We start from the raw sequence: 19,927 nt of genomic DNA, 5'->3' as shown, positions 1-19,927 counted from the left end.
GGATGATGCCTAGCAAGACAAGGGATCTTTGCAGGGAATTTATTAGGCAGCCCGAGCAGCACTCCAGAAGCTGCGTGTTACCTTTGAAGGGCTAAAATAAAATCTATTGGCAGATCACTCTAGCTGCAGGGAGAGGACAAAGGTGATCAAACACAGGTTTCTTTCAGGGATAAGCTCCGAGCCAAAGCTCTCTCCGTTTAACAGGGAAAAGAGCACAATGAGTGTGACTCATGGCAGAGCTTTGTGGGTGATGTGCTGCCCACGGGCAGGATGCTCAGCTGATAAGGCCATTTCAACCATTAGACCCCATCCAACATGTCATGCTGCTCTTAAATGTTGCAGAATCAAGGTGCCCATGTGGGTTTTTGCCCTCAGAATGCCGATAAAATTCTTAATTCCCCTTTTCCATCACTACTTACATTAACAAGCACTGCCCAGTGACAAAAAAATGTTAAGGTTTTCAAGTACCACCAAATTGGATTTTCCAGTTTGTAGGAGAGGAAAAGTAAAGGTCACAGTGATCATTACAGCTGTCTCCTTATTCAAAGCAGAGCACTTTAGAGAAGAGTTTGGCCTCACTTCTAATCAGTATTCAGTACTGAATAGCTTGGAGCTGTTCTGGTCTGGGCAAAAGGCCAGAGAGTGACTGAACAGAAAAAGTAAGCAAAGTCTACTCTAATATCACTGAGCAAACCAGGTGAAATACAAAAAAATAAATCCATTCAAGCACAAAGCTCTAATTCAGTTTTCTGAATTTCAGTTTCTTTCCCCGTAACAAGATTAGGAATTACAGTAAAACAGGCAAGACATTGATTTTGAGTTTGGTGTTTAAGGAGGAGAAAAATGGTGCCTTGGAGAAAACGCTGCAAACATGCAGCAGAACTCAAAGGATCAGAACAGAGCTGTGGATCACGGAAGGAATCAGAGCAGAAGTCCAAGAATTTGCCACAGCCGTGTTCTGGACTGCTCTGAAAGATTACCTACTCCCAAATTCATCCTCTCTGAGAGCTGGCTGCTGATCCCTTCTCAATTCCACACTGCATCCCTTCAGTCTCCATCCAGCTTTTTACAGCTGAATCTCCTCCAGCTCTTCCCTTCCAACCCCATGTTAAAGTCTTTTAAGGGATCCCAAGCATTATCCAGTGGAACACAAAAGAAGAAAGCTGACCATGTCTCCCCTCCCTCCCTGGCCATCCCTTCCAGCCACGCTGCCAACTTCCAGCACATCCTGACCATATATTTAGTCTGCAGTAATTTGCTTTGCATTGTCTTGTGCAGGGTCCAAGCACAGGAATTACATATCCAGTGAGGCATCCAGCACTCTGGGAAACCCTGGAGTTTTGGAGACTCAACTCCTCACGCTGCTGCCAGAGGTTGAGAGATCTCGTGGTCCAGAGCACCACAGCGACTCAGAGGAGCTGAATGGCAGCTCAGGAGACAATCCCAGATCCCTGTCTGTGTGTGGAGCAGGGTGAGAGTAGTCAATAAACAGATTCAGGGAAGGGATCAGTGCTGTGGGCACTGGGTGAGGCTCCTTGGCAGTCCGACCTGCCAGGGCACAGCCATGGGCACTTCATGGCAGAGAGGCTGAGGCACAAGAGCCACCACAGCATCCTTAACATGGCAAAAAACCCAAAAAAAACCAGCCCTCCAACTGGCAGAAAAAACATTTCCAACTCTGGGTCCTTTACTTTGTTTGTAAGGAAAGATTGGGTAGGGGAACTTGGCTGGATAGAAAACACTTGGAGGCCAATGGCTGTGAGACATCTCCTGAGGAACCCAAAGCTTCTACTTTTAAAGGAGACAAAGCTCATCTGCAACTGAACATCTGGGCCAAGCAGTGCCACCAATCTAAACCTGTCAGACCAAAGCAGAGCAAGAGCCTGGAGGAAGCTCAAGTGACCCAGCAGAGCACAAGGCTGCACTGAGGCTCCAGGAGATGGGAGAGTGCTGGAATCCAAAAAGCAGAAAACTCCCAGAACTTTGGGCCTCTAGGCCAAAGCTTAGAATTAAACATAGGATTTAATCTGAGATCTTGGAAAAGGCTTCCAAACTCAGGTGCTAGAAGCGAGAATGTGGATTTTAGTTTAAAGCAAGAGACATGTTAAGCTGAGAAGAAGAAAGTTTAGGGGTTTGTGCCCACAGTTTGAAGGTGAGCTGTAATTAGTAGGAATTATGAGAACTCACAGCAGATAGCACCTGCTTGGATCTCTGGAAAAGCAGAAGCAAAGGGGCCTTCACGAGGGTGTTGGGATGTTGGGAAGAGCTGTAACAATTGCTGCTGGTCAGATGAAATGGTTTTGTGCCTGCCCAGAGGCAGCACGCCGTGGTGCCCACCCAGCTCCAGCACCAGGCCCTGATGCCAAGCAGGAGCAAGGATCACCTTGGCATGTAAAGGAGAACTAAACATGGTGATTTTCTCTGTAGAGCACGTTCTTCTACGAGCCCGTTCACTCTTCAACACACAGAAATTCTTGAGGAAATATCACCCTCTAGTGTCCAAAGTGACGCAAGCAAGAAATGCTCCAAAAATGGAAAATAAAGGCTGGAAAATAAAATAAAAATAAAAGTGGGAAATAAAATCCACATCAGCACAGCTGCAGAGTGGCCATTGGGCTCCCAATTCTCCAGCTTAGAGGTCTCCAGACTGAGGGCAAGGATGGACAAGCTGTCCTGTGGGAAATGGATTTATAGAGAACTCTTAAAGCTTGATAGAAGGTTTACGTAGTCTGTACCTTGTATGTAAACTTTGAGATAAAAATATTGATTTAGAAATGCCATGGAATAAGACAGACATTGTTGGGAGAAAAATGGAACTAGAAACAAGTTTAAGAAATATTGATTTAGAAATGCCATGGAATAGGATAGACATTGTTGAGAGAGAAATGGAAATAGAAACAAGTCTTGAATGATGGATTTGTGAAAAAGACTAGATGTTTTGGAGCAAGTGAACTATGAAAAACGTATTGTAATAGGACTCATGAGGGGTAATTTTAGATGATTGGCTTTAAGGCATTTTCAGTATATTTTATCATCTCTCACACAGCAGTAATTATGACAGTAACACTTCACAGAAGATTATAATATCTTCCAAAGATTTTTGTTACCTCATTTGGTTTGGTCTGCTCACTTGCAGCCAGGGTAAAAACATTTCCCACCATCCCATCCAAGCTCAGCTTCCTCATCCCAGAGTACACAATCCACTCCTATTTCACTCCCCCTGCATATTTCTGTCCATCTCCTTCATACTCTTAAAAAGCCACAAGCACACAAGCAATTTAGCTTGGGGGAAAAAAAAAGTGATAAATAGCAATAAAATAGCCAACTGCAGACATGAGATCCACAATGTGTTTGTCATTTAGATTTAATCAAAATGTTAATAGGCATTCAATGTTATTTGAGAATTTCAGATGTATTTAATAGGAGAGGATTTGCATATCTACCACTGAGTTTTTAATCCTTGATAAATGTGTAGAATAATCAATTATTCAATGAACATACAAGAGCTGGCTGATTAAATCTCAATTATAAAGGCAAGTCTTACTCACTCTATTTATTATGACTGTTCTCTCAGCATTGCCTAATTAAGCCATATTTGATTATGGGGTGAAAAACATTTATTGCAGATATTGTGGCTCTGTAATTGATGCATATCTGTGGCCTGGCTGTTAAGCCCTAATAAATACATTTTAAACAGCTAATTATTTAATTAACAACACTCTTCCAAGCTCAGTATAAACCATTCTGCAGCCCTGCCATGGAAGCCCTGACAGCAATGAAAGCTCTGGGAGCTGCTGCAATGTTTTCACCCCTCTGTCCACGTGCCAGCCTTGCTGGGATGCTCCCAGCTCTGCCTCCAGTGCTTTGAAAAGAGGCTCCACCACAAGGCTTGGGATGCACCAGTGCAAACTGGTCTCTGCAGCATGAACACTGACACCTGAACTGGGGTTTATCTGTCACAGCCCAGGGAGAGGAATAGGCACTAGCAGGAGATGCTGTGGTTTTGTTTGTAGGACACATCCAGCTCCTTTTATTTATCATTTTTTTTCTTTAATCTCATGCTGCCAACATCCTGCTCCTCCAGCAGCCTCACAGCACTCCCACCTTGAGGACAGCTGAAGGTCAGCAAGATGAAAGTACAGCTCAATGATATTACTGAAAGCACAAGAGCATTGTAACTCTTCCAGGGCAGGAGCCCTTTTGCAGGAGATTTTGGACATCACCAGCTGGCTAGCCTGGGGTAAGGCAGATATTGAATAGAAATACAGCTACCTGCATCCTTCACCCACAGCTGATGGATGGGGAGATGGCAGGGATTCCTCTGGAGTGGGATCATCTGTGTGCAGCTCTGAGCTGCTTTTTCCTGGGAGAAAGAGTCAAAGCTGAAGATTTATCATTAGGACTTATCTTCAAAAGAATTTTAATGAAGCAGAAATCCTCAGTGTAGAAAATTAAAGAGGCTCCTGTTTTATCCCTGGTATCTAAATCCTGTAGGCAACATGAAAGTCACTGAAATATTTCTAAGCCTGAATAATATGAAATGTACAGATGAGAATCTTCCTCTGATGAATATTTGATAGGAATAGTCTCAGCGTAGAGCACCTTCACTCCCACACACATCCGTGTGTACATGCAGGAAGCTCTAAAGGCTGAGACACTACCCAAGAGTCTAAAATTAAGAGATTTTGCCATGCAAAAGCACAACCATCAGCTTCTGTGCTCCTTTGCCAGCCAGGGAGCACAAGCTCCTCCTCACCGTGATGCTCACCAGCCTCTCCCTTCACTCTGTGGCCCTTTCCACATGCAGCATTTCCAGGTTCTAGCATTAAACATCATTCCTAAAGCAGTTCATTCAGCACAAACTGACATCAAGAATATCCCTCTCACAACAGCTCTTGTGTGTGGCTTTATCAGCTCCACACCAGATTTACTCCAGTCCCTCTCCTCAAGGTTCCTGACCTGGACCAAACCCCAGGGCTGAGATCAGCCAAGGAAAGGCAGCAGCTTTGTTTTCCTGGCATGAGGTGTGAACACAGCTCGGTACCAGGTCACACAAGTTACAAGGGAATTAAACTCGAGCACAGACTGTGAATGATGCCACCAGCAGGAGGCTTCAGGGACAGATCAGGCACACACTTCACTCCTAGAATGGGCTGACTGACCTAAAATCTCCGTCTTGCTTTATATATATCACTATATTCTAAACACTTAAACTCTGAGTTTCCCACCCTGTGACATTACACACTTCTATTCAAACTCCACACCCACAATCCCAGTTCTATCATTCCATTTTGGAAGCTTCTCCATGGCCTCAGGCCAATGCAGTGTTCTCTTGGGGGTCAGTGCCTGTCAGCACAGAAAGTCTCAAATTCTGACCAGGGTTCCAACAGCCCATGACTCTGCTTTTACATCCTTCCTGGTGCTTCTTCCCACCCTTTAGGAGCAGTCTGTGTCTTTCTCATTCTCCTAAAATGGCCCATTTTTTACAATCCAGGGACTTCCCTCCCTCATTAATGGGTATGCCCAGAGGTGTGGCAGGTGGTGTCTAATCTAAGCATAGGAACAGATATTAATAAAAGCTTTTACACTATTACACCATTAAACACCACTCTGTGGTCACGTGTTTTCCGGTTGAGCATTAACGCCAACTCCTGCTGCAGTATTCATCATTAAAAATCTTTGTAATGTGCTTTCACTGATGTAAAAAAATATAATTGAGGCCACAGAACATTAAGGACGGATTTCCTTCTTTTAGACTGGTATTTCCTTTTTCATTAGCTGAAAAGAGTGTCAGACTCACAACACTTCTCCTCCTTTCCCCTCAATTGGCCAGGCTGTTTGACAGTGCTAGATTTAACCACAATCTGATGTAGTAAATTGATGCAACTTAGAGCTAACACTTGTTGTATTTGTGGTTTTTGAAGATACATCCTGTTTTCATGCAAACGAAACAAAAAAAAAAAGATACAAAAGCAGGGAGGAGGAGCTCAAAAAATAAAAACGCATTTCCCAATTCTTACAAACTAAACTTCTCCTGAGGAAATACACTGCCAACACAATTAAGGAAACCTTCACAATAAAGAGTTGAGTTTTTGAGGTGTTGCATGTGCCTGCCTTTTTATTTAGACTTTCAATGCAGATGAAAAGGCCACAGTTATCCTGGGGGCTTGATTTAGGCCCCTGTTAGACAAAGTGCAGCCACAGAGATGGAAACTGCTGCCTGGGGGTGGATGCCAGCTGATGTACAAGGTGCATCTAAACCACAGCAGAGCTGCAAAAGGTTGTGACATCCCCTCCTTCGCCTGCTGGCCTGGCTGAGAGCACTTCCATGATGCCTGGTGAAGGCTGACCTAGAACAGAGACTGGACAGAGTTAAAGAATAAAACAGGGATTTATTAAAAGGCCTCAATGAATCTACCCTGGGCAGCACAAGAGCCCAGCCAAGATGAACCAAAATGGTCACAAAATGCACAACCGCTCACGGGGTCTCTCACTTTTATAAGTTCTGCTCCATTTGCATATTGGAGTTAATTGTCCAATTACAGCTTTAGCCCATCAAGTCCCATCCTTCTCGATTTTCTCTCTTTATTCCTGAAAAGTATAAACAAAAGTGAATTGGGGAGAAACAAACTGGGGAAATATAATTTCATTAACTGAAGCTGTATTCAGATGATTAACCCTGATATGTGAATGACCAAACTTACATCTGTCTGAAAAATGTGTGACCATCATCCATCTTGGGTGTAGCCCCTTCAGGAGGCTTCATCTGCCCTCAGTGAGAAGGCCAGAAGGCCTCTCAGTGAATAAATCTGCTTTTTTTCTCTAACTTTGTCTGGCCTCTGTTTCTACGTAAGCTCAAAAAAAGCATCAGAAACACAGAGCATGGTGTGACAGTGACAGTGACAGTGACAGTGACAGTGACAGTGACAGTGACAGTGAATGACCAAACTTACATCTGTCTGAAAAATGTGTGACCATCATCCATCTTGGGTGTAGCCCCTTCAGGAGGCTTCGTCTGCCCTCAGTGTACCAGAAGACCCCTCAGTAAATAAATCTGCTTTTATTCTATAACTTTGTCTAGCCTCTGTTTCTAGGTAAGCCTGAAAAAGGCATCAGAAACACAGAGCATGGTGTGACAGTGACAGTGACAGTGACAGTGGCAGTGACAGTGACAGTGGCAGTGCCAGCGAGGCACCCCGGGGCAGTGGCAGGTGGCAGCTCCGAGGTGACAGCCAGGCTGCTCTCGGGGTGATGCTCTGCAGAAGCGCTGCCCCAGCCCTGCCGAGCACACAGCAACCACAGGATCCTGCCAGAGCGTGCTACGGGTCCCTGTCTCAGCATGGGGACAGGCCAGACCACAGAGCAGAGCCCCCCTTAGCACCTCTGAACATAAATAACACCCCAGGCCCCCTGCAGCAGGCAGGCTTCGCTGTCTCCACCACAAAACCACGGTTTTGTCTTGACATGTGAGAGAGCAGCCTGGGAGAAGCCAGCTGCAGAAAACATGTTATAAAGAAATGTAATTATTTTTATTATGGATATTTCTGCCTCTCTTTTTGTTCCACCCAAGTGTTGTCCCCAGGTCTGAGCATTAGGGCGTGCCATGGAATAAGAGGCACTGGAAGAAGTGCCCTTCTCTGCCTCCAGCCAAGCCCACTCAGACAATTTGCAAGCTCACCATGACCACCACGGTGAGATTTACTCACAACAGCACCAGCAGGACAACAGCCATCCTTTCAGTGATGGATCCCTCCTGGTTCACCTAATCCTGGACAAGTGTAAAAGTTGCAAAGCCTCAGTTTGGGCTGCTCATTTGAGTTTCTCTGTGTTTTCTAAACTTGTTAGGAATTCTCCTGTTTCCTCTTTTGGCTAGGACAGAAATATGAGGATCTATTTTTCCATGCTACAACTTTATTTCCAAAACACCTTTGCAAGAAGGAGCACGTGGCAGCTCTCTGTGTGTGCTCTGTGTGAAAGGACTGTTTCTAATTTTAGCCTTGAAAGTCACTAGGAGCTGTGATTTTTTTACCTGCAGTGTGTACACACACATGCTTCATTTCTTTTTTGAAACCTTGAACTGTTCAGGGTTTTTAAAAAAATTAAATAAAGAGTTTTGAGTCCAAAAGCTGTTAAAGTTCAGGCACCAACTGCCATCACTTTGAGGAGGCTTTCTAGAGAAGCTTCCACTGTGAGCATTAGAAAGTTTGAGAGTGAGGGTAACAGAGAAATCTATAACAATGTTACAGAATTTCTTCTATAATCTTATTTCTCAGAAATCACGAACATTTGTGCAAAATGTTATCTCTGCATTGGGCCTTTAAATGTCACTCACCCACAAGCTTGCTGCCACTTGTCTCTGAGCAGAGCTAATAGTACACACAAAGGAAACCACAAACAATAAACTGGCCTTAGTGACTTCTTAGAAGACTTGCCCTAAGTTGTAAGGTGGGGGAAAGAGACCCCACAAACCAAGTGTCTCCTCTTTTTCCTGTCCTCCCAGAGCAGAGTGATAAATTCCACCATCTGAGCATGAAACAATTATTACTATTTGTAAAGCATCACTTGTACAACAGCCCCCAGAATAAGCTTTTACAACTTGTGTGATTCTGCTAAGAGCAGATGGAGCAAATGTCTCAGGGTGTCATGAACTGCACAGAGGGATGAACTTAAAGGCTTTCCTAGAGAGTTACTAATAACTAATTACTGATACTAATTCAGGAAGAAGGAATGAGAGATCATCTTCCACTTGGCATGTGCAGTGTTTAGAAATTATTCCCATTACAGACAGAAAGCACAGGAGTGGAGCAGAGCATTTCTAATATCTCAGCTGGAAATCTCTGGGGCCATGGACTTGTTCTCCAAGGAGAGTTTCAGACACATGCCAGTCAGTTGGTGCAGTCAAATACCAGCCAAAAGCAAAATAATGGTTCTTGTGAAGTAGTTACATAGGAATTGGCACCATCCAGGGAGTTCATCCAGCCCTACCAGCAGTTAATTGCACAGAGTGGAGTCACCTTCCACCCACAGTTGGACAGACAATCTACTTGTACCACACAGATTGTAACAACACCATAAAATTTTAGTGTTAGGAAAAAATGGTTTATTTCCTTTAGTCAGTATTTAGGTTGGTTGTTTTATTTCCATTTCTTAAATGAAAAAATTATGTGTGATTCTTGTAGACAAGGCAGAGTGCTCTGGCTGTATGAGAGAATAATGTATGATGAGTAATGTATTGATTTTCTAAAAAGTAGGTTAAAACCTGTTGAGACTCCAAATGAAATTGGAAAGATTTCTTGCATGTTGCACAAAGCCAGTCACCAGTCACTCCTGAAGGAATTGAAATAGCGTTAAAAACCATGCAAAACAACAGAAATACTGTTAAATTTGTACAAGCAGTAAAAGAACTCATTAACTAGTGCAGAAGCATATTAACCAAATATGTCAGATTAAAGAAATAGCACCAATGAAGCATTTTCAGCACCTCAAAGCTGTGAGAAAACCAAATCTATGAACCAGAAAAAAAACCCTGCATGTTTTCAAATTGACTGTAAGCTGACTGCTAATATAATGCAAGTTGAGGGTTGCAAAGGATTCAAAAAGAAACTAAATGCTTTGGGAAAAAAGTGCTTACAAAAGCTTGCACACCATGAGTGGAAACAGGTTTTTACTAACACAGGGAGCTTGAGAAATCAGCAGTCAGTAGCTTGTCCTCAGCAGAGCCAGCAGTGCTGGACACATTTTGGTCAGATCCTCTGAATTCTGTAACAGGATGCCTCCTGCATGAGTTTTTGGATGGAAAAGGAGTCACCAGCCAGAGCCAGGTGGGAGAAACTGGCTCCAGACCACAAACCCAGCGTGGGTTTTAGACATGGATCATGCAGCACTCAGCTGCTGGGAGCACACAAACGCTGGAGTGCAGGAGCCACTGGAGACATTCCAGTGTCCTGCAATATGTCACAAGCCACCAGAGCAAAACCTGCTTCTGTCCTGTCTCCTGCAAAACATTTTGTGGCTCAGCTGGGCTTATCAGGCTCCTTGGCACCTGAGTTCAGGCACGTCCTTGTCACACACACCTGAGTCAAGGGGTTTAAATGCGTTTTCCAGCTAAATTTCCCTGGGTCTATAGGCTCCATCAGCACTAATCCACATGTGCTGGCTGATTTCTTCAGTTCTGCAAACAACCAAAAGTATTCTTGATGTACTCCCCTTCCCAGGCACTCAGCCTAGGTCACTCCCTGCAGACCCTGAGTCATTTCAGACACTCTTAGTGCCTTGCCAGTTGGGATTTCTCTGCTTCTGACCTGCTGTCCTTGCTCAGCTGCCTTGGCTTGCCCCATCCCACAGCCTGTGACACTGGAGCTGCAGCCCTGCTTCCCACCTGAGCCTGCTTTGCTCCCAGCTGCAATTCCTGTCTTTTATCCCATGGATCATCAATACCCTGATACTGTTCTCACTGCTGCAGGTCCCATCCCAGCCCCAGAACTGCACTTCCCACCTCTCCCTGAAAACCATTTCCCCCTGCAGAGGCTGAGATTAGAGACTGAAAAGATGCAAAGGCAACAGAATTAGCCCAGAGCAATTCTCTCTGCAAATCTCAGGGTGAAAATTTCAGGTTTTCTGCTTTCCATGTAAGATCTGAGATAACTCTGCATCTTCAGAATGCTCCAGTCCTCTTTATTTAAAATAAAATTAATTTTATTAAATCCCCAATTATTCCCTGACACTCTGGAGCTAAATTCCCCAGCAGTTCATTCACCACTTCTTGGGTTAATAGTGCTGCCCATGAAATGGCTCAGTGTGTATCATTTTTGCTCAGAAAGGCGGTACTTTTTTTTAAAAATTTTAATTTGTTTACACCAAACCAAAAAACACCTCCACCACTGATTCTTTTCACAGCTTTTTTTTCTTCACTATTGTGGTCATGTTCACACAGCAGTGTTTTCTACAGAAAGCTGATCTCAAATGTCACTCTGCTGATGGTAAACCTCCCTGTGCTGGCTCTCAGGGCTTTTGCTCCTTTTTGACTAAACCTGAACCTTGTTCCAAAACCGAAAATGTGATGAAAGGTGATTGACTTTGGGCACCTCAGTTCCTAGGTTGGTACCTGATTTGTGGGTTCTTCCTCAGCTCTTCACCCATCTCTGAGCTGGGCTTTTCCAGGGACAAAGCCAGAATTGGTCCCAGCACCAAGTCTAGCAGAATTCAGGAAAAGTTTGGGCAATGAGACATGGAACACACAAGGTCTGAAGGGTTCTTTTCTGTTTTCTTCAGTGATTGGTTAAAAAAACCCAAAACCCTCACTTGTAGATTTTATAATTAAAGTGGAAAACAGTTATAATGCTGTCTAGTGGGATGCTGTTAGGGGCAGTTTACACAGAATTTTCAAAAAAGCCTTGAATCTCTATAAAAAAAAATAACCAAAACACAACAAACCACGAAAAGAAACACTCATTTATTTCCAAGATATATGAAACAGCTTTTAATATATGTAGGAAAATATTGAGGAACTGTATAAAACCCAACACAAATACAATTTATCTAGGTCTGGCCATGTGAAGACAGCACCTATTTGCTCACAAGGTGAACCTACACTCACCTCACAGTGAGGGCATTTCTCCCTCAGGTCTGGCACACAGCATTTCATGAGCAATAACATCTGGAGGGAAATGGGCCCTCCTGAGGGGCAGGATTGTCTTGGCAAGCTGGGATTGTCTTGGCAAGCTGGGATCTTGTCAGAGCTCAGCTCTGGAGAGGAATTATCCTTTGTGCCTGGCTCTGCTCCAGCTATGCACTCATCAAAGACAAACTGACCCTAATCCCTCAAAAAAATAAACAATCACATCAATAGGGAGAAACTCCAGTCTCAGCCTGACCTCAGAACAGGAGGCCACCCCCATCAGCCCTGCCCTGTACCAAGGCAATTCAGCATTCTCTTGTGAAACATATTTGACTTTTCACTCTGCAAAACCAAAACAGCCCTGGAGGAGGCCGAGCCCTTCCTCAGCCCAGCTCCCCACAGGCACCTGTTCTAGAAGCTGTTACCAACCCAAATTTAGCCTCTTCTTGCCTGAGGTGAGTTTTGATAAATCCCTTTGATAAGAAGGGGATTTAGATCATGCCCAGGTTGGAATGAAAAATAATAATAATTCAGAGGGAGGGCGTTTACATTTTCCATTTCAAGGGAGAGCCCTGCCTTCCTTAGCAGACACCTGTCTGTTCAAACCAAGACACCCAGAAGCCACCAGGACCCACATTTAGTCACTTTGCCCATCAGCCACATCAAGACCCCCATCAGTCCATGTGAGTGGCTCTGACAGTCAACTAAAATCTAGACTTGACTGTGTTTTTGTGGGACCGTCATGACCTTGGAGCAGGTGAGCCCACATGGATCCAGCATTTCACCCTGCCACGTTTCTGAAAACTTCAACATAGATTTCCCTGCTGTAACTCTTGAGTAGTTTTAGCTGCCTGAGCTCTTGGGCAAGGATCCGTGAGAGAACTGGAATCCAAGCCTGTGTGGATCCATTTCAAAGTATTGAACAGACCTGTGTGCTCCTCCTGAGGTTTAGCAAAGCTCAGAACCAGACCTCCCCATCCATCCCAGCTTCCCAGAATGGGTCATTTAGCAAAGAAACAAGCCCATATGTTGCATTTAGCCCTGAAATGCTGCTTTTTCACACTGAACTGTACACGTGTCCAGGGTACATGCATTTTGCTACATTTTCTGTACATTGCAGAAAAAAAAAACATTAAAAAAAGTAGAAACAGCTTTGGATATGAGGTTTTTCCTTCCACTGAGGAAGGAAGGTGATAGCAATTTCAAAAAGCAGCTCTCAGAGCTGCTGGGGAGGGTATGGTCCCAGCTGGCAGAGGTTTATTCACCTTTGGAATAGGTGTTGCTTCTGACCAGGGTGCTCCGTCTGGAGTTGTAGGACATGTCTTCATATACCTCATTGGGCTTTTTCTTCTGGAAATATTTCTTCACCTGCCAAACAAAGAAAACAGCCATTCAAACGAGAGCCTGGGAAGACCCCAGCCAAGGAGTCATTTTCCATCTTAGGAATCCATCTACATCATCTGTTGGAAAAAGAAACACTTTCAAAATTCCTCTCACGACCCAGCGAGGTCTTAGAGGACCAAGTGGAAATTATCAGCTTATTTATTTAACTTTCCTTTATGAGTCTGATGCAATTTCATGAAAAGCTCCTTCAAGAGTTGGATGTAACTGTAGCTTTGACATAAATAATAAATGGCAATAATAATAAATATGGCTCATTCTTAGACTGTTACTGGTAACACAGGACACGAGGTCCCCTGGGCTTTGACAGAATGATGTTACACTACTGGTTTTTAGCAGTGCTGGAGCACATTTGGAGGGATGAGACAGGAGCCTGTGAATCATACACTTCATTTCCAGTAATATTTATGCAGCAGAAGGGATCTATCAGAGACAACTTCTGGGCACTTTCTGCAGTATTTATATAGAAATAATCCCAGTGAAGGAAAAAGATATAATAATTTTTCTTCTGGAAAGGGGCCATTTTTTTTCTCCCACAACTTTCAGACATCAGGCTATTTTATGAGGTTTTTTTGCCCTTGTGTCCCCCTCCAAGTTACATCTCTTACAAGCTTGATATGTAGAGCTCCAGGCCCAACTGACAACAAAAAAAAAATTTAAAAAGCAAGGGGAGCAGAACAGTGAGGGGCTTTGTTCAGGGATACACACACAACACATGGCTGTGTCAACCACACAGCTCACTGGAGGTTTGTTATCAAAAGACAATAAATGCCTCATTGACAAAGGGTTACAGAAGTGTAAGACAGTGTGTTGGCTGCCAAGAGTTTACAGCTGGCAGATATTCAACAAGGGCAAATAGGAGAGCAACAGGGAGCCACAATTCCTTAGGTTTATGAGATGTTTGCTTGACTCAGGCACTATTTCAAAATAACATCAGTTTGTTGCACCAAACGGCCCCAGTTTGGCAGTGGTGACTGTACTCACATCCACACGGTACAAGGTGCAGCACACCAGGGCACAGAACAGCAGAGCCACCACCACGAGAAGGCCATACAGCTCCCAGGAGCTCTTCTCACATGCCTGCTTCACTTCTGCATTTAAAATTACAGCAGCAATGTTATAATTACAAAGAGGCAGAATTTTGTCGGATTAAGTTATTTTCTGTCCCAGAGGTGGAGTAACTGAGAGGTGTTTTAAAAACTTTTATCCCATTTTCAGTCTCATGGGAAGGGTGAGACAGTACAGATGTTTTAATTCATGCCATCACAATTAGAAGCAAACAATTTCCTAATTACAATACACTATAAGAGTTTCTATCAGCTTTTGCCACACCATGCTGTAAATGCCTTAAAGCAAATCATCTAAAACTACCCCTCCTGGGTCCTACTACAATGCATCTTTCATAGTTCTATTTCTCCAAAGTATCCAGTCTTATTTGCAAGGCCATCCTTTGAAACTTGCTTCTAGTTCCATTTCTCTCTCAACAATGTCTGTCCTAGTCCATGGCATTTCTAAGCTGGCATTTCTTGTCTCAAGGTTTGCATACAGATGCAGACTATGTGAGTCTTCTGTCAGGCTTTGAGGATTTTCTACAAATCTATTTCTCACAGAATTTTATTTTCATTCTGAAAAAAATAATTTTACAGTTTAGCCAAAAATTCAGATATCAACAGCTACAGAGCCACATTTGTCAAGCCATTAGCATTCTCAGTGGCATTCCCTGTGCTATTCCAGAGGCTGGGGGTGGGTCAGCAAAGAGCATTCCACAAAAGCATAAGACTTGCTAGAGGGAATGGTTTCTAAAAGCCATTTATGTCATGCTAAGGTCAAAGAATTGGTGCTGAAAGTACTTAATCATACGTTAAAAGTGACAGATTGCACACAGTGAAGTGTTTGTTACCTTGTTACCACCTTTTTTTCTTTTTCTAATCTGCCGGATCATGGCAAGGTCTGAATTCCCCTCTAGCTGTACAAGGCAGGTGGAAACACAGAGTCTGTGTCTGAGTCTGAGCTCAACAGGGCAAAAAGGAGCCTGAGCTCACTCGCCAAACTTTCCTAGGTTTGCCTGTCCTGACTGAAGTTCTAAAGGCTTTCTGTCCATGACTCAACAATAGATATTTATGATTAAACAAGAAAAAGGGTGTTACCTTTAACCAGCACCATGGTGCCACTCGCTGAGAGCAGAGGGGAACCCTGCACCTCCTGGGCACAGACGTAATTATCACTGTCCTTTTCCTGTAGCTTGTGTAAAGTTACCACAATTCTATTTCCTTCCTTTGAATACTCCAAGCGATTCTCAAAGTCAGGAGAAACCTTTGAAATGTTGAGTTTTGACACAGACAGAACTTCATTAGGCTGCACGTGAGTCCTGAGCAAGAGGAACTCATCTTCAGCTGAGCTTTTCAACACACAGGTGATGTTGACAGACTGGCCTTGCTCAGGGTTGGCATGGAGTGGTGACTGCTCCACAGGCCTTCTGGATACAGCTAAAACCAGAGAGATTAGTGGTTATCACATGTTCATGTTAACTGGGGAGCAAGGGACAGAGCAGACAGAAAGAACAAACCATAGAAATGTAGATAAAATAAATTTTTAAAGATGCTTTACACAGGATTTGAGAAGAAGGATATATTTTAGCACACTCTAGCTCAGGATCTGAAAGGAGAACTGACCAACAGGTTTAGCTGTTTGTACAGGGTCTGCATCTACCTAAAAAATGATAAATACTGACCTCTGTAAGGGGACTACAGCCTGATCAGCACGTCCTGGAGCCATGCACCATTCCCTGCTTTCTCAAGTGAGATGAAGCCACAGAGAGATCTGAGGGCTGTTGGTCTGGATCAAATCACCTAAAAAATGATAAATACTGACCTCTGTAAGGGACTACAGCCTGATCAGCACGTCCTGGAGCCATGCACCATTGCCTGCTTTCTCAAGTGAGATGAAGCCATAGAGAGATCTGGGGGCTGTTGGTCTGGATCAAATCACAGTGTGTGCCCCATCAATGTTAAAATGGTCCATGAGAATGGAGTGGTCACTAATGACTCACTGTCCAGCTGGGAAGACATTCCACTGCGTTCCTCTGAGGACAGGACTTGTTCCTTTGAACATTATCATTAAAGTGGGTAAGGGAGTGAGGACAGAATTGATCAGGTTTGGAAAGAGAAGATTGGAAGCATTTCAGAGAAGAGGATCAGAATCAAACAGAGCTACAAAGCAACTTAATAAAATAATTTGGAGAGACAATACACAATAAACAAGATGTGATGCATTTGAGAAAACGCAGCCAAGAAGTTTGAAAGGAGAAGCCCAAGGGAGGAGATGATAATCCTTCATGGATATAAATTACTATTGCTGATCAATTAGATCTCACATGCCTGGGGGACAGGAAAGGAAGAAAGCCTTGTAAGCTTTGGGAAAGATGTCTCAGGTTAGAAGGTCTCATTGGAAGGACAGGTACATGGAGGAATAAACGGCCAAAGAATAGTGTGGACTCAACCCTTTTCTAATGAAAAACAATAAATAATAAAGACAGAAAAATGGTTTCCCCAACCAGGAATACCTGCCAAAATAAGCACTTCTGCCCATTCAGCAACTCCTCAATAACAAGAGAAAAAACCCTTTACTCACTCATGCCCAGCTTGCATAAGACCAGCCTCCCAGTTACTACCAATTTGTCATTTAAGACAAATAAGTAAAAGCAAAAGAGATTTGCAAAAACAACTGCTACCAAAAAACCCCCTCTTTGCTGTGCTAGATGTTTAAAATGTTTGAGAGGTTGTTTTGGAAAGAGCTGTGGGACCTCACTGTTTCCAAGCTGCTGCAGCAACCTGTGACTCATGTGAAAATCTGTAGCTGGAATTAATGAGTCACAAATTAATCTTCTGGGATGGTTTGGGGGTTTTTTGGTACCATACTACCTCATTTGTTTTCTTCATTGTTTCAGGGAGCAAACCCACACATTCCTTCAAATCTGTGCCTGAGCAGACACGGAGAAGTTTCTGTCAGACTTATCCTCCCATTGTGTCTCCTTCCAATCTTTGATTTAAAATACAGATCTGCATTTACTAATTCGTGACATAAAAGGTGGAATTGCAATACCTTTGACCACTACTATGGTTGTCTTCCTGTATATCTGTTTGGGATTGCGATTGATTTCAACCGTCTCACAGCACACGTAGGTTCCGGAATCAGATTCCTTTAACCTGTGCAGGGTTGTCCTGAGATTCCCCCCTTCCTTTGACCACTCGATGCGATTATCAAGGGTAGGATTGACAGATGGAGATTTCTCCTTGAGACAATATATCACGTCAAGACTCTGTCTGATAGCTCTCAAGACCATATCCACTTGACATTGTGAACCATTAATTGGGCAAGTTATGTTGACGGAGTCTCCTTCCCAAGCACTGATAACGTCTGTGGACTGTTCATTTCCTCCGTCTAAAAATAAGAAATGCAATTGAAATTGTAATATCAGAGTTCCTCTTGGTCTGATCATATCAAAGTATTTTTTAAAATACTTTTCAAAACCAATCCTCCACCAACAGAACTGCTCTGTGAGACTGGACCTCAGTCTCCCTGTGCTGGACATGTCATTTCTTGGCTGCTCTGGCACCTGTAGTGCCTTTCATGCCCAGTGACCTGAGCAGCTCAGCACCTTCCCAAGCTTCAAAGGCCTTGGCAAAGGAGTGCCTGCTGTCACTCACACAGAAAATTTAGTTATCTCTGTAGATTCCCAGGAAAATCCTATTAGTTTTCAAAATACAAACTTCACTAAGAGTACCCTGATAATTGGTTTCAAATCTGAATCAAGAATTTAAAAGTAAGAAAAAGAAGAAGAGAATAGAAGAAAATACACTCATCCTTTTGAGGGGGCTTTTAATAACATCAGGGAACTGGATAATACAGATTTACAGATTCTCAGATTCAATACAGGAAGAGGGCTGCAGAAAGTGTAAGTCCAATCTATTTAAGAAACAGGCATACAATATGGAATTAAATCCTTGGAGCTCTCCAATGACCCCAATATCCAAAGAAACTGAAGGGGGAGTATTTGTGCAATGAATGGCGAGGAATAGAGAGGTCAAATGGGAAACACCTGAAAGAAGCAACATCAGAAGCAAGGGAAGAAAAATAAAAGAGAGAGTGTTGCATGTCTAAGGCAAACATAGTTTAGAAAAGGTTGGAAAAAAGGAAAGAAAATATTGAAATGTAAGAAATGTAAGAGCATCAATGTTGTACGTACCATCCAGGGCAGGGAAGCACGGTAGAAGCAGAAGCAAGAGGGATGCATTTGGGAGAAACAACATCCACGGCATTTTCAAAGGTCTTTTTAGTTGCTCTCTCAGTCTGAACAATGAGTTAAAGCCCTGAGGAAAGAGTCCCAAGCCCCAGGTTGGGCTGTTGTCTATCAGTTACTTGAACTGTCTACTGAAAGAAGTCAGCAGAGTTTTGGTTTTGTATCACAATGCTGGTGATGGGGGGGAAAAACCATTTGTCTGGGAGGGGCACCTTGGGTTTTTTCACACTTAAACCACCCCTGTTTTCCTCAGCAACCCCCAGCCCCCAGGGCAGCAGTGGAAAGTTGTCTGTGGGGAGGACCTACCTGCCCTCTGAAGATTACCGAGAAAAGGGCGGCTCAAATTTGCTCTTCACAGTGCCAAAGTCAGGCAGTTGTCTCCCATCCCAGAAATGCAGGGGCTTGCTACCATCAGTTCAGTTTGTCAGGACTCCCACAGGCTTAGATCGGTGGCTGCAGATGCAAAGTTTGTCTTGGCTTTGTAAGGAGAAAGGAGATGAGAGATGCTCCATTACCTCGGGAAAACCCTCAATTATTATCCAAGCCCTTCACACAAACCAGCAGAGGTTATCTGCATCATGACAATGTGAATAATTGCCAAGCAGAAGGAGCTGGAGTTCCTTCAGCAAACACCAGCACCCACACCCAGCTTCCCCCCAGGGCAGACCTGACCCACAAACCAGCCCACCTCACATCACCAGCAGGAGAAAGAGGATTTGACAGGAAAACTGTAGAGCCCTAACAAGGTCTTTTGATCTTGTTGCTAAAAGGATCTATTCGAGGAAACATCATTACCTGAAACTTTCATGCTTTTCCTTCTCTCTTAACTTCATTGCAAAGCCAAGACAATAAATAATTCCAATCTTTACCAGGACAATAAAGCCTTTTCCACCATAGCAAAGTGAGAATTAAATTTGCAACCCAGACAGCCAATTATATTCTACATCTCTACTTAACAAGCAAAAAGAGCAACAATTTCTAAGGGAAGAGATTGTCTTAGAAGACAGAAGCACTTAAAGAAGACAGTGTGAGCACCACACACGTTGTTTGTGACCAAGGAAGCCTTCATGCCTCTTCCCATCCCCCTGTGCCTGTGGAGCCTTTCCAGCCCCCAGCTCGTTCAGCTCCCCTTCCAGAGCCCTGACCAGGAGAGGAGAAAGTCGCTTGGATACTGGAGGAAAAGCAGGATATTGGTTCCTCCATTCTTTGAAATTTAACTTGATGTAATTAGTGCCTAATTGCCTGTAATTGGATTTTCACTTTCACTTTTAAAGTGCAGTGTCCCTGAACATTGACACCAGGCAAGCCCATGCTGATGTGTGGTACAGTGCAGTAGGGAAAACATGGAAAAAGCCAATCACACTCCCAGAAACTCCCCAGGAACCTGCTCAGAAGCAGCTGGGCAGTCACCATGTCCCTCTGGGTACTGCAGCAGGGATGTGAGTGACTGGATTTGAGCTCTGCTCCCCAGCCTGGCACTGCCTGGCCATGCAAGGGCTCCCAGGTCTGTTGTGAGTTCAGGGCCTGTAAGCACAGAAAATACAGATGAGGGTAAGATCTGCTGCTTTCTTCTCTCTTTTTTTGGGTGAGGTTTTTTGGGTGGCAGGAAC

The 19,927-nt window shown here is 43.7% G+C and overlaps 1 protein-coding gene across 2 annotated transcripts; it reads right to left on the bottom strand.

Moving 5' to 3' along the window:
* Nucleotides 1–11,447: 11,447 nt before the first annotated feature.
* On the bottom strand, nucleotides 11,448–18,775 carry CD7 (CD7 molecule). Of its 2 annotated transcripts, none has more exons than XM_039716106.1 (5): nucleotides 18,624–18,775; nucleotides 17,120–17,458; nucleotides 15,166–15,504; nucleotides 14,003–14,109; nucleotides 11,448–12,985 (listed from the first exon to the last, which is right to left on the bottom strand). In XM_039716106.1, exons 2-5 carry the CDS (start codon nucleotides 17,358–17,360, stop codon nucleotides 12,875–12,877), a joined length of 798 nt encoding a protein of 265 aa, XP_039572040.1. In that variant the 5' UTR covers nucleotides 17,361–17,458; nucleotides 18,624–18,775; the 3' UTR covers nucleotides 11,448–12,874. The 2 variants fall into 2 exon arrangements, with proteins under 2 accessions (XP_039572040.1, XP_039572039.1); XM_039716105.1 differs by lacking the exon at nucleotides 18,624–18,775 and adding an exon at nucleotides 18,264–18,605.
* Between the last annotated feature and the right edge of the window lie 1,152 nt (nucleotides 18,776–19,927).

This window comes from Passer montanus, unplaced genomic scaffold, assembly GCF_014805655.1.
Source record: "Passer montanus isolate IOZ18808 unplaced genomic scaffold, ASM1480565v1 scaffold35, whole genome shotgun sequence".
NCBI classification, from domain to species: domain Eukaryota; kingdom Metazoa; phylum Chordata; class Aves; order Passeriformes; family Passeridae; genus Passer; species Passer montanus.
This window is presented reverse-complemented; position numbering and strand designations above follow the sequence as displayed.

Excerpts from the sequence above, each read along its gene's own strand:
- CD7 (XM_039716105.1), bottom strand. The coding sequence starts at position 18,336 with ATGCCGTGGATGTTGTTTCTCCCAAATGCATCCCTCTTGCTTCTGCTT. Across the intron at positions 15,505-17,119 it reads AACCATAGTAGTGGTCAAAG|CTGTATCCAGAAGGCCTGTG; the intron begins GTATTGCAATTC and ends CTCTGGTTTTAG. Across the intron at positions 12,986-14,002 it reads GCACCTTGTACCGTGTGGAT|GTGAAGAAATATTTCCAGAA; the intron begins GTGAGTACAGTC and ends TTTGTTTGGCAG.